This window comes from Anabas testudineus, chromosome 3 (assembly GCF_900324465.2).
Source record: "Anabas testudineus chromosome 3, fAnaTes1.2, whole genome shotgun sequence".
NCBI classification, from domain to species: domain Eukaryota; kingdom Metazoa; phylum Chordata; class Actinopteri; order Anabantiformes; family Anabantidae; genus Anabas; species Anabas testudineus.
The window spans coordinates 24,358,461-24,371,583 of record NC_046612.1 but is presented as its reverse complement, the minus strand read 5'-3'; the positions used below and the strand labels follow the sequence as shown (position 1 = coordinate 24,371,583).

General features: G+C 40.7%; 1 protein-coding gene across 1 annotated transcript in view; it reads right to left on the bottom strand.

The window, feature by feature from the left end:
• si:ch211-186j3.6 (neural-cadherin) overlaps window positions 1-13,123 on the bottom strand; it is a 263,441-nt gene that overhangs the window by 32,509 nt on the left and 217,809 nt on the right. The window contains exons 31-32 of the mRNA XM_026378538.1: window positions 10,049-10,229; window positions 5,636-5,802 (exon numbers count right to left, since the gene is read on the bottom strand). Of these exons, the coding sequence (XP_026234323.1) occupies window positions 5,636-5,802; window positions 10,049-10,229 (348 nt within the window). The remainder of the gene's footprint in view (window positions 1-5,635; window positions 5,803-10,048; window positions 10,230-13,123) is intronic.

Here is a 13,123-nt window from a genome sequence, read left to right as displayed (position 1 = left end):
CCCATTATACTGGGTACATATTTATTATCCAGTGATGCAAATGCCATTTTAGAAAAATTAGACAATTACTCTCTGGGAATAATAACATTTTCTGACTCTTGAATAAAAGTCAATACAAAACAGGATTTTTTCACCACTATAATAATGATCTAATAATGGAAATTCAGAATAATAATCTCACCTGTAAAACATCTAATAAGATAAATATACGCCAAGTCATTAACATGGAATCAGTGTGCAAGTTTGCCAAAGAGATGTCAGACAGTTTTTTCTGGGCCCCTTCCCAATCTGACCAGTGATGACATGTTTAGCTGCATGTTGTAATTGAACTGCTGGCTGTCTAGTTGGTGTCCCGCAAACAACGTGGGCTACACAGACAAACCTGGGCTGATTAGAGAGAGACGGCATCCATCCTATTTTAGATGGTGCGTCTCTACTGTGTAGAAATTTGACGACCTAAACCCTGACACCTCAGAGTGAAGCCCAGGATGCAGAGACCTCTCTGCAGTTTTCATACAGCCCTCACACCCCCAAAACTACAAAAAGTCCATAGAGACAGTGTCTGCTCCCCGACCACCTAAATTATATATATATTAAAAACCAACACAAGAGCAGTATGTCAAATGTGGACTGTTAAATATCAGATCTCTCTTGTCTAAATCCCTGTTTCTAAGTGATTTGATAAGTGAGCATCAAATAGACTTATTCTGTCTTACTGAAACCTGGCTGCAGCAGAAAGTAACCCCACCCCAGGTCATATTAATTATCATGTTCCTAGAAGCACAGGTCATGGTGGAGGAGTAGCAACAATCTTCCACTCAAGCTTATTAATCAACCCCAGACCTAAACATAGTTTGAATTTATTTGAGTCTCACTTTTACCCCCGCTGATCCTAACCGGAAAAGTCAAAACCAGTCCAATCTGATTTAGTTCTTACTGCAGATAAAGTCATTCCACTGGGTGACTTTAACATCCGTGTAGATCCATGTTGATAATAACTGCTTCAATACTGCATTTACTTTTAACTATTGTTAAAACTGTTGTTAAAACTGTTGTCAAATTTAAGGAACTGATTCCATCTTCTATTTCAGAGCCATGTACCAACACAGAGGAGGGCAGTCATCCTAACTCTACTCCAATACACGTTGATTTTGTTGATAATACTGCAGCCTCACTCTGAATAATACTCAATACTGCCCCTCTGAAAAAGAAGGTCTTGAATAGAGGAAGCTAGCTCCATGGTACAATACATAAATCCGTAGCTTAAAGCAGACATCATGTAAGTTGGAAAGGAGGTGGTGTTTTACTAATTTAGATGAATCTTGCCTAATCTGAAAACACAGTTAAAAAAGTTCTCCATAAAGCTAGAACCACGTGTCATTCATCTTTATTAAAAGCAAATAAGAACAACCCCAGGTTTCTTATCAGCTCTGTAGCCAGGCTGACAAAGTTGAGCCTAGAATCCCTTAACTCTCAGTAGTAATGACTTCATGAATTTATTTACAAATAAAATCATAACTAGTGGAGAAAAAAATGATCAGATCTTCCAGGCATACGGCATGGATGGACTCGTATGTACAACAGCTCTAGATTGATTTGTCAGACCTCACTTGTACTTGACAGACTGCTTCTTCCTTAATTTCAGTAATTAATTTATCTAAACCATCAACATGTCTCTTAGACCCCATCTCTTAGACTGCTCAAAGATGTTTTACTTTTGATCAGCACGTCCATATTAAATCAGCTCAATCTATCCTTAGTCTAATCTTTATCTTAGCTTTGCTGCTATTGGTTAGTCTGCTGGGGGACCTCTACTGACACACTGATCTCCTCTCCTCTCTCCTCTTGTCTATCCATTCAGATGCCACCATGCATGTCATTAACTTTGTGTCTTCTCTCTCCTGTAGTTGTGTTTCCTCCTCTCTGTCTCCCTCTCTCTGTACTTTTCTGCAGGTATTCTCGGCCTTGGAGCTCTGTATCTCCAGAGTCTAGTTACTGGCCCTACCAACCTGTCCAGTGTTTTTGCTGCTTGTTGTTGTTTTTTGTCGCCTGCTGTTCACCCAAACCAGTCGAGGCAGATGGCCGCCCACCCTGAGCCTGGATCTACTGGAGGTTTCTTCCTCTAAAGGGAGTTTTTCCTTTCCACTGTCAACTAGTGCTGCATAAATGGGGTTGTTGGGTTTTCTATATAATTCTGAATACAGTTATACTTTGTAAGGTCTTAAACCTTAGACTGTAAAGTGCCTTGAGATGACTTCTGTTGGGATTTGGCGCCATACAAATAAAATTGAATTGAAATTGAATTGAATTAATAATAATAATAAGTATTTCGACTTATATTCTTCATGGTTTAATACAATATCTAATAATGATATTCAGTAGGCACTATGTTGTCTTCTCCTGCCTGTAGTATGAACAAAATGCAAAATGTTTTCCAATTATTCCTGCTCTTCCAGCTTCTGATTGGCTGAACACACCTGTTCCAGGTAATCAGCAGTGGGTAGTATAGGGACAGCTGCAAAACAAGCAGGAGAGGACAGTGGCCCTCAAGGACCAGGATTGGCCACCCCCTGCCATGCATTGTTTAATGGTACAATTCCAACAGTATCCTTGTGCAGACAACCATAATTACATCAGCTCTCACAATACAAACAGCACAACAGGGACGTACAGATTGAATGTGGGACCTTTTTTTTTGTTGTTTGTTTCTTTCTTTATCAAAAAAGTATTTGAAGTATTTGTCCTGGATGACAGTGATTTACTGTACCGAGCCTCTAGGGGGTACCGTCTGGAACAGAAGGTCAGCTGGGTTAGTGTTATCTGGCTTTATTTGCTCTTTTCATTTCTGGTACAGTATGGGGGATTTTTATTGATAGAAGCTAAGTGACAGTGCAGAGTTGAGGTGGCCTGTCTGAGCTGTTGCAGCAGACACCAGATGGACCTCACAGTGTGAAGACAAGTGACTTAGCACTTGGTGGGTAGCACACACTGCAATGTGTTTAAAGTACAATCTATAATAATGCTGCAATATGTTTTAAAAGAGACATCCCAAATCACAAGATAGCAGTTTTTAGCCTTCTCTAAACTAAATGGTGCAACAGTTCTCCCATTTGTTTGCACTGTGTCTGTTTGTCACTTTGTTCTCACTATGAATTTCCTGATTGATTGGCATTTTGATCAAGGTGTTCACTTGATTCTGTCCTGACTGTGACACCTCATGTTGAGGCTTTTCAGTTGTTACTTCAGTCACACATAAGATTAAAGGGAACAAAATCAAATCACTGTACAGCAACATAAAACCACAAATGCAACACTGAATGAAGAGGTTTTGCACCCTCATTATAAAATCACTGAGCAAACTGCCATTCATTGATGAACACTATGAAATGTGAGCGTTAGTTGAACATTTGTCTTTATTATAGTTTCATACACTCTTTGCAAATGCTTAGAGTGGAGTTTTTGGAGTGGACTTCAGCCCTCAAGGACATGCATTTACTCTTCAGACAATCCCTGCACATTTACATTGATTTAGAATTGTCTCATGTAAATCAACTAAACAAAGGAGACTTAGAAACATGAAAAAAAGCAGTAAAATAGCCTAATTTAGAAGAATTCATGCCAACGTATTCATTCTTGCGGGAAGATTTCATCCTCACAGGGACTGTAACAGCAGACTTGCACAAAAAAAGTTGCAATCAGTAATCCAAGTGGGAGGGACAAAGTAGCTTAGAGAAAGAAAATGTAACTAACCGTGTTGTTGGAATGCACCTCACACAAAAACAACAGAAACAAAGAGCTCCTCCTTTGCAGCCAGCCAAGAGTATCGCATACTAATTCGATGCTCGTCCTCTGATTAAAAGCAAACAGAACCATCACAGTGAAAAACATCATTGTAGAAGGAAAGATGTTTACATATCAGAGTGCACTGCAGGATGTGCAATGTTTCACTGGGGGGGAAAGGGATCATACACAAAGTTATCCGCTGTCTGCACTCTGGAATAAATGCACTATTTATAGTAGATAAATTGTGCGAAGCCGCTCCCCATGTGGTTGTGCTGAGGAAGCGTTATGACATTTAAGAGGGAATTTTTTGAAATGGATGTATTGGAAGCAGAGACAGATGGATGACAGATGGGGATAAGAGGAGAGGTTGCACTCTAACAGCAGCTGTGGTATGGATAATAATCATCACTTTAGACACTGATCAATGGCTCCCGTCGCAGCACGGGGTGAGAAACAATCGAGAGGTAAAGATTGGGAAGGTATTGCATGATTCCACAAAGTGAGTTGGGGGGAGTTGGAAAAAAGGATGAGAGAGCTATTGTGTGAGCAGAGCAACCAAAGGGGAGCAGGAGAAATGAAGCCTTCAAGACAAATAAACAAATAATACGTTTAATGTATTCAGTCCTGGCAGCGTGCTTTCACCGTCATTCTGCATCATTTGCTCTGCTAATGCACTCGGATGTATAAGAACTGTTTTGTGCAACTAGGAGTTTAGGCAAAGAGCTTATTAGTAGCATATACACCATATACCATATACATATATGGTAAAATAAGTCTACATTCACCTGGAGTGTCCATTAAAGACAGCACTGATCAGAAATGTATAATGTAAGATTAGAGATTTGTAAGTGAACACAAACTGTCCTTACATGAACCAACATGCTCAACTGCTGTGGTAATCTAAGTCTAAAGCCCCAGCCAGCAACACTGCTGATTTGATTGACACAGGTAGTCAACTTGTTGACAGTGAGGATGGAGTTGGATCTTTTGTTGAGCAAAATCCGGTTTATTGATTAAGACTGGAGGTGTGTATGTGTGTGTGTGTGTGTATCTGTGTGTGTGCTCTCAGTCCTAAAGTGATGTTGGAGGTTGCTGTTTAACAGATTACTGTCAGTGGCATTTCAAGGTGATAAACTTGTAGTAACCTCAGGCTGGAAGTACTGATGTTGGTCTCAAATCCTTGGCTGCCTGGACTTACTTAAACACGTTGCCCATGTAAGGTGTTTAACACTGAAGGGGATAAGTGGGGGGTCAAAGCCGTGGGGCCAAACAGACCATAGTAAGCGGTGTAGGGAGAGAGATGTGAGGGAGGTGACGTGCACGTCTGCGCATGCACTGTTGACATGTGAAATGCACTTCCGCTTATCCTTCCAGGTTTTCTCTCTCACTTTCAGGAATTTTGAACTGGTTTAATTTTCCCTTAATAGTACGTTTGCACCACTAGTTCACAATTTTTAGTTTTGGCAATAAAACACATATAAGATGAGAACAGAAGCACGGGACAAATCCTGTCCCTTATTGATCCATAACGTTACAATAAAATAATAAAATGAACGATCACAGCGCCGTTAGTGAAGGAGCTGCCAGTGACGGCTGTAGTAAGGGTGTATGATATTTCAGAGTGTGTTCTTTGTCTTTGTAGTGCAGTTTAAGACAGAAGAACATAATTGGTGTTACTCGTGCAACAGACTAGATGATCGATCCCCACATATCAACGTAATATTCTACTATTAGAGAACAAAATGATACTGAGGAGACTAGTCTTCCCACAGTCTTCTATCACAGTCTACCCACACACACACAAACACACACACACATGCTCTCACACAGTGACACAGTAGTCCTAACGTACCTCTAGTCGTAGGTATTCGTTCTTCTCATTGGAGATCAGACTGATGATAGTGCTGCTGTGCTTGCGCGTTCGAATCAGGACTTGAACCCATGTCCTCCGGGCCGGCAGCGGGGACGCCAACTGGTAGTGCACGTAACTGTGTCCATCAAAGGAGTACTCTGGGACCTCTGGTGTTGGGACACACACACACACACACACACACACACATTATTCAGATAGTGCTGTAATTGAGAAAAGAACAGTTTTTTATGCCATACATCACACTGTATCCATTTAGAAGACCCTTTACTCCAAAAGGAAGTGACCTCAAGTAACTTAAAGTCCCTAAATTCCCCCATTTGCTGGAGGCAGGACAGAATATGCAAAATACAAGATAGAATATGTATATCTGGTTTAGCCTTTGTTATGCTTGGTTCTTCTTCCTTAGACCCACATTCCCAGAAGTGGATTTTGTGCATGCCAGAGACACTAAACCAACTACACCTAAAGTGTTTTCGAGGCTATTCTTCCATCTCATAGCATATGCAAGTTAAATTTTCCTCAGTCTATTGCTTCCGCACCTCTCCCTCTTTGTCACCCTTCCATGTAACTTTGACAAAGTTGAGTGGTTCATAAGATCCTGCTTGAAGGCAATGTCATGCTGCGCTTTTTTTTTTTTTTTTTGGCTTCTTGCAGGCATGCAATATGCAAACCATCAGCTATGTCTTGTCAAAACTCCATCCTGAGCTTCACTTTTGTCTTTTTCACCACAGTTTGTATGGGTTAGAAAATGTCTATTAAACAAAACCAAACATATATATTAACATTATCAAGTTAATCTCTCCTCATTTAAAAATACTCCAGAAGAGTTTAGTGAGAACTGCGACTTTTCTTAAATTCCAGGTTGACTTTTTGAAGCAGCTGTGAAGAACTGTGACAGTCTTTCTTTCTGCGGCTGAACAGAATGTAAGTGTACAAAACCAAAACCACTTAAATTAAAATCGATCCAATGACTTTCACATAAATTAGAGAGCCAGGAGTGGGCTTTACATCATGTTAGAAAGTTAAAAATGGACTGTAGGCTGAGGGAATTTCTGCTTTTAACTTTATTGTCACAGTGAAAGGAAACCATAAATAAAACGGTACTAACTTTCCAGAGCGTAATAATACAGTGCTGCCTAACAATCCTATAAACCACTGTGAAAGATTCACAGATATGTTACTTTAACTGGAGCGCCTGGATCATAGTTTCATTTCACTTGTATCACCATCACAAAAAAATATAATATAAGAATATTGGTAATGAAAATTTTAATTTAAATAACAGTTTTTAAATAATAAACCTATGTTCAAAAACCTACATTACCTAGAAACATAACGTACGTAACCGTATTCCAACATTAAGGACGTCAACATTTCACATTCTGATAGATTTCATCTTGTAAAAGCTTTTTTGTTTAAAGGTAGTGTATGTGTAATTAAAGCATAATTGGACAATAATTCTCAACAGCCTTCTGCGGCGCACCTGCTGCATTCAACTTAATGACAATTTAATTAAAACAGATTCATTGTAATATCAGGGGCAGCAATATCTTAAAGTCCTTCTCTCCTCATTATTGCATTGATGCAGCAAACTATTTAAAATAATAATCAATATCTTGCAGAGAACAGCATGATTCCACTGCAGACTACCTGCTTCATGTGTGAAAATGTTTTGAGTTAATAAATCTGCCATAGACGAAGAGGGTTTAAGCTGCTGCGCTACATAATGTGTAAAAAGCACAAATGTCATGTACTGATCCCGCTGACCAGGGGATTCTACATTTTTAGCTAACTGTGAGACAGAATGTGAACGCTGTGATGTTCAATGCAAATGTGGGATGGGAACAGGGTTGTGATCAGATGCTGCAACAGGACAAAGTAGACAGTTGTACTTTATTAGACAGGTGTGGTGCAGATGGGTGGGAGCTGTGGAACAAGCTCAAGGAAGCAACTACACAAGCTGCAACCTGTAACTCCCAATATTAGGACGAGACTTCACAGCAAAACAAGTCTAAAGTCACTTATATACGTGAACTTGGCAACGGTGGAAGGGGACATTCAATATAAGACCCTGTCCAGATCTTAAGTGGAGGCAGTACAGTTCACGACCTGCACTTTAACCCTCAATCATGACAGGCCACACTGTTTTTTTTAGTTGTTGTTGTTGTTGTTGTTGTTCTGCCTCTGCCAGGTTGCAGCCAGGCTGCTTTTATGGGTTTTGAATGTACTCCAGATTAATCATATATAATAAATATAGAGAGAAGAATAAACACAAATCCTCCAGGTGCCCTTACTTGGTCTCCGACAAAGCAACCGAGTCGGGATTCAAAGATATAAATCAGCTCATGAATACAGACGGTGATTCATTCCCATTCCTTCATTCATTTATTCATTCATTCACGCCGTCAGTTATTCATTTGAATCTTGTCTCTCAGTCTCCTGCTTGTTGTTGGCAGCGTCCACAGATGACTCTAAATAGGAGTCACTGAGCATTGTATCGCAAAGTATGACAACAGTTTAAGACGAACCGGGTGCATTCACTAATTAGAGAAGAAAACTGTGCAAGTAAGAGATTAGTATCCAAGTGGAGAACATAAAAGATACATTATTTCTGTATACATTATTCACCTAGTATTGATTTTTTTGAAGTGACACTCTTGCACATTGTATTCTGGCACGAAATGAAAGAGTGTTTACATGAGTGCAAAGCCTAGCAGTGAGTGCTGCAGTCAGCAGAATGCATCACTGCAGTTGCACTCATCAATCTGGAGGATGCTGCTTTCTTCAGGTCATAAGCATTCTTAATATGGACGCTGCCAAGAGGCTGCTACGCTGCTCTCTGCCCAGAACAAGAATTACACAGCAATAATGAAGAATCCTCTGAGGGTAAAGCAAATGCTTGACCTATATATGTATGAATTTACAAATAGAGTACATCCCACGTGCATAAAGGATGCCATCAGGCAGAATTTACTGTACACCATTAATGCAGTGGGTGAGGATACTGTATACTGTGAGCAATCGACCTTGGTGTAAATCCAACACCGTCTCTGGTCTGCTCAAGTGTTACATGTTCAAAACGGAAGGTTCCCACCCTTACGTTTTATGAGGATGCTAACAACAAATGATTGTCAGTTATATTTCGAATAGCCTTGAAGACGGAAACTTTACACTGCAAATAAAAGAGAGAGAGAGAACTAAGTTTACCCGCTCTGCATCCCCGAGGCGGCGCGAGAAAACAGCCTCTAATGTTTTAGTGTGTCTCATTCTATCCTCTTTAATCCTCACATGAAACCTGCCGTCTTGTTTAGCTGCGCTACAAACCGTAGCTGAAGCTTTCAGCTGGGAAGGTAATTTACGCCAGTGACACCGAGTTTAAGTGTGACGACTAATTTCACGTATCGTAGAAATAATGACCTCATTATAAGTCATATAGTCATGTTTATGTTTGGAAGGTGTTTCAACCGGGGGAAACCATGTACAGTACATCATGCACAGTATGTTTTACCAAGTATGTGTCTAACTTCTACTAATTACAGTGTGGTTTGACACGGTGTAACTCAACAACAGCTTTGCTGTAAGCCCTGAGGCCTTTTGTTCTTTCCACAACACCCAGAGGATTTGTAGTCTACGGTGTGATCTACCATAAACTCGATGTATTTGTTTAATAGACTTGCTTGCGGTTCTCATCGGGGAGGGCTTCATCCGCTGACTGGCTTAGAAGAGCAGTTCGGCTGGTTTTCAGATGAAGGGTGGGACATCTCTGGTGCCACTGAACTGCACCTTTGGTAAAACTACAACTGAGAATTCTCACGGACATTAGGACATTAGTCTCAGTCTAGTATCTGAGTCTTGTGTTGTTTGGTTGGTTTTTATTGAATACCTTATGGTATTTATACCTCCATACTGGCAATAGTCAGGGTCAGAGGTTTTTTAGGTTGTCCCACTGTCCGTCCATACATCTATACAGCCACTCCATCCTCGTGAGCACAATCTCTATAGAACACCAAGTGAATTCCTTCAAATTTGATAAAACTCTTAACTTGGACTTCATGATGAACCTTTTAGACTGGGACATGCATCATCACCTCATGCATGTCCCATTTTTGTGAATGTTATATCTCAGGAAGGCCTGGAGGGAATTTCATTACAAAAACATCTGCTTGGTGTGTAAACATGCATATAAAGAAACATGCGTATAAAATACAATGTCACTGGTTAGTGGAGGCATTTGTTGGCAGTCAAGGCTATTATGTAGGATGATCTTTGAGTCATGATTGTGTCATGATTATTTTGTAATTTTAGGTTCATGTTTTGACAGAATGTACCTTTGTAAAACCTCACCCGCTTTTGGTTAAAGTGGTGCACAGGTCCAATCAACGTCTGGCTTACCTTGTTCACACTGGCGTCCAGTGTATCCCGGCACACACTGGCAGCTGAAGGAGCCCCACTCGCCGTGACAGCGGCCGCGGTGGCCGCAGGACGGATAGCCCATGTTGACACAGCTGCTGTCGGTGGTCAGGCAGCCTGGAGAGCTGGAGTGCGAGTCGGCCGGGGAGCCCAGATCATACAGCTGAGTGGAGGAGATAGAAGAGGAGATGAGGGGAATGATGAAATGTGAAGGATGGATAAAGATTTAAGAGGGGATAAAAAGTGGAGAGAAGCAATAAGAGAAGGTTAATTGTGCATTTTTAAAAAAGAAGGAGAACGAGGCAAAAGAGATGAGTAAAGAGAACTGGGCAATTCAACTTTCAAATGTGTTGAGGGACATGTGCTCTCCGTGCACTGTGGCCTTCTCTTCTTCTCTACTGATCTCTTTCTGCCACTGTTGCTACTCCCTCTGACTCTGTTTTCCCACAGTGATGGAACCAAACACCGGGCCAGCCTTTTGACGGACAAACAGCACGGCCGGCTGCACTGAAAGCACTGAAAGGACGGGCAAACCTTGAATGACTAAATGTGTGTCCCCCGCAAAAGAACAGCATAAAAGTCATTAGTATGTTCAGTATCTCTCTCTGCCAAACCCCGAACTTTACGAGGTCTGGTGGAGCTGCTGCAAGGACATAGGAATGCAAAGGGTCGTAAATGCTGACAGTGAGTCATGCCGCCAGGGAGCTGTTGATTGGCTCTGACCTCCAGCAAAGAAGCATCTCATTGGTCGCTGACCTTTAAAAAGCTGGGGCTCCTCTGTTTGCTGGGTTTGACCAATCATGTTGATTGCTAAGGACTGAAACACAGACATTAGCAATCAATGACTTGGGGTGTCTGCTCATTGATTTGACTCTGTGTCGCTGTGGTGTGTGTGTGTGCATGTGTGTGTGTGTGTGTTGGGTGGTATCTGAGCAAAACACTTAGACTGATAAATGAGCTAAATGCAAAAATACACCTGCTACTGCTTAAATGACAAATTGTGGATTCAGCTGAGAACGGTGTCACACCCCCCCCGCAGAGACACTATAGCCTGCCCTATTTGCCTAGATTAAGTTCAGGTGCTGATATAAACCAGCCTTTCCCCAGGATAAGAAAAACAAATTCCAGACCAAAATACAAAGCATACCAGTGTGAGTGAAGACTACTGTGAAGTCGGTTTCATCATTCGCAACAGCTAAACCTTGATTTAGGAGCCGATATGATATGATGGAGAAATAAGGTCCAGACAGAACACAAGATGTGAATGTCGGCTTTAGAAATACAGATTTATGACAAATCACGTGAAAAACCAGCAAATAGTTACAACCTACATGTCTTAGTGAGGTGCTGGGTCGTCATCACGGATTAACACATTTTTAACAAATTCCATTTACTCTTAATGTAAAGTTTTTCTTTAGTATAATTACAACTGTCACTGTTATAAAGTAAAAACTGCATCCATGACATACCACATACTGGAAGTGCACAAGAAGTAAAGTAAGACCTACATGACTCTGAACCTAAATCATATTCGGCTAAGACTGAAGCTGAACATGGAGAATGGAGAAAGACGCTTCATTACCCAGTGTAACATTAATGTTTAGCTGTGTTTGCTGAATGGCTCCGTGGCTCTATGGCTCTGCTCTTGTGTCATCACCCTGTGTTTGTAGTTGGTAATTCGTTCCTGCAGTTTTTGTGCCTTCGTGATGTTTTTCAGGGCAAGTAAAAGCACGTTTTAGTTTATTCTGTGTTGTAGGTTACGTCAGTTTGTTGCTGAGCTGACTATTGTTCCCTCTAGCTGTCTGTAAGTTAATTACAACAAGAAACAGGGCTTAAAAATAAAAAGCCGCATTTGCTCAAATATGCTGCAAATAATTTAATTTTTAATTTATCACTTTCACTGTATTAACAGTTCTTTTACTTCGGAAACTGTGCCACCAATGTAGCTTTCATTTCACGTCTTTATTTGCTCCTATTCAGTCAAAAGACCAAAATTAAGATGATACTGATCTAAAATGTTTTGATGTGACAATCTTATAAGCTTGTGGTTTCTTTAAGATGATCAACCCCAGACCAAAGGTTACAACATAAAGTGCTACTGCTGCCCAATTTGCAAAATTTGTGCTTGGAAAAACAAAACGTGTCCGAACCACTATTTTACTGGGACATATAGTACAGACAGCATATTTAATGTTAAGATGTAATTTCAACAGAATGTCTGAACACACTTTAACACTGGCCAAGAATGTTCTGTTATCCTTGTCTGAATTTAGCCATATGCAAAGAAATAATGCAAATCCAACCCGGACTCTGCTGCAGGCATTCAAAATACCACTTCTCTAACCCTGGAAACCACAAACGTCCATACTCACTGTAAGAGGGACACTAAAAAACTGAAAGCAGTGATATTTATGCTGAGGGTTGAAGGGAAAAAGACAGGCGAAATAATGACATGACAAGGATGAAGAGAGATGAAAACAATGGTGAATGACACCCGTAAGGGACAGACCCACCACCAGAAGAAAAACTGAATTAGAAAATCCAGAAATCTTCTCCTGTGTTTTGCACTGGGACGGCTTTATGTTCAGTCCTGCATGTAGAATAGTTTGCATTTGTAATACGTGCTGTCTTAGTTAGTTATGAGCATGCTGTATATACTGAGCTTATCATCTAGCTTATTAGTAAAAGCCACTACAAGACTTCCTGTGAGAGTGTTAAGAAACACCCAGAGCAGCTGCAGGTTCAGCACCACGGACAGCGGTCAGGACCAGTTTGAAAGGCCTTTTTGTACAGAAACTCCTCTGTATTGGTGAGAAGGTGGCCCCTCCTTTAAAATGCCTTTTACCACTATACACTGAACTGTGGAGGTGCTCTAGAGTTCATTTTACACAAGTCACAGCCTCCTGGTATTAGAGTTATGTCTGTTTGCTTTAACACATTGCTCAAATGAAGGCAAATGTAACTAAAAATCATACAATGTCCATCAACATTATTAATCATCAGTACGCCTACTGTTGTTTGCTCTTTGGAGATTTATTATCCTCATGTCCACCCACA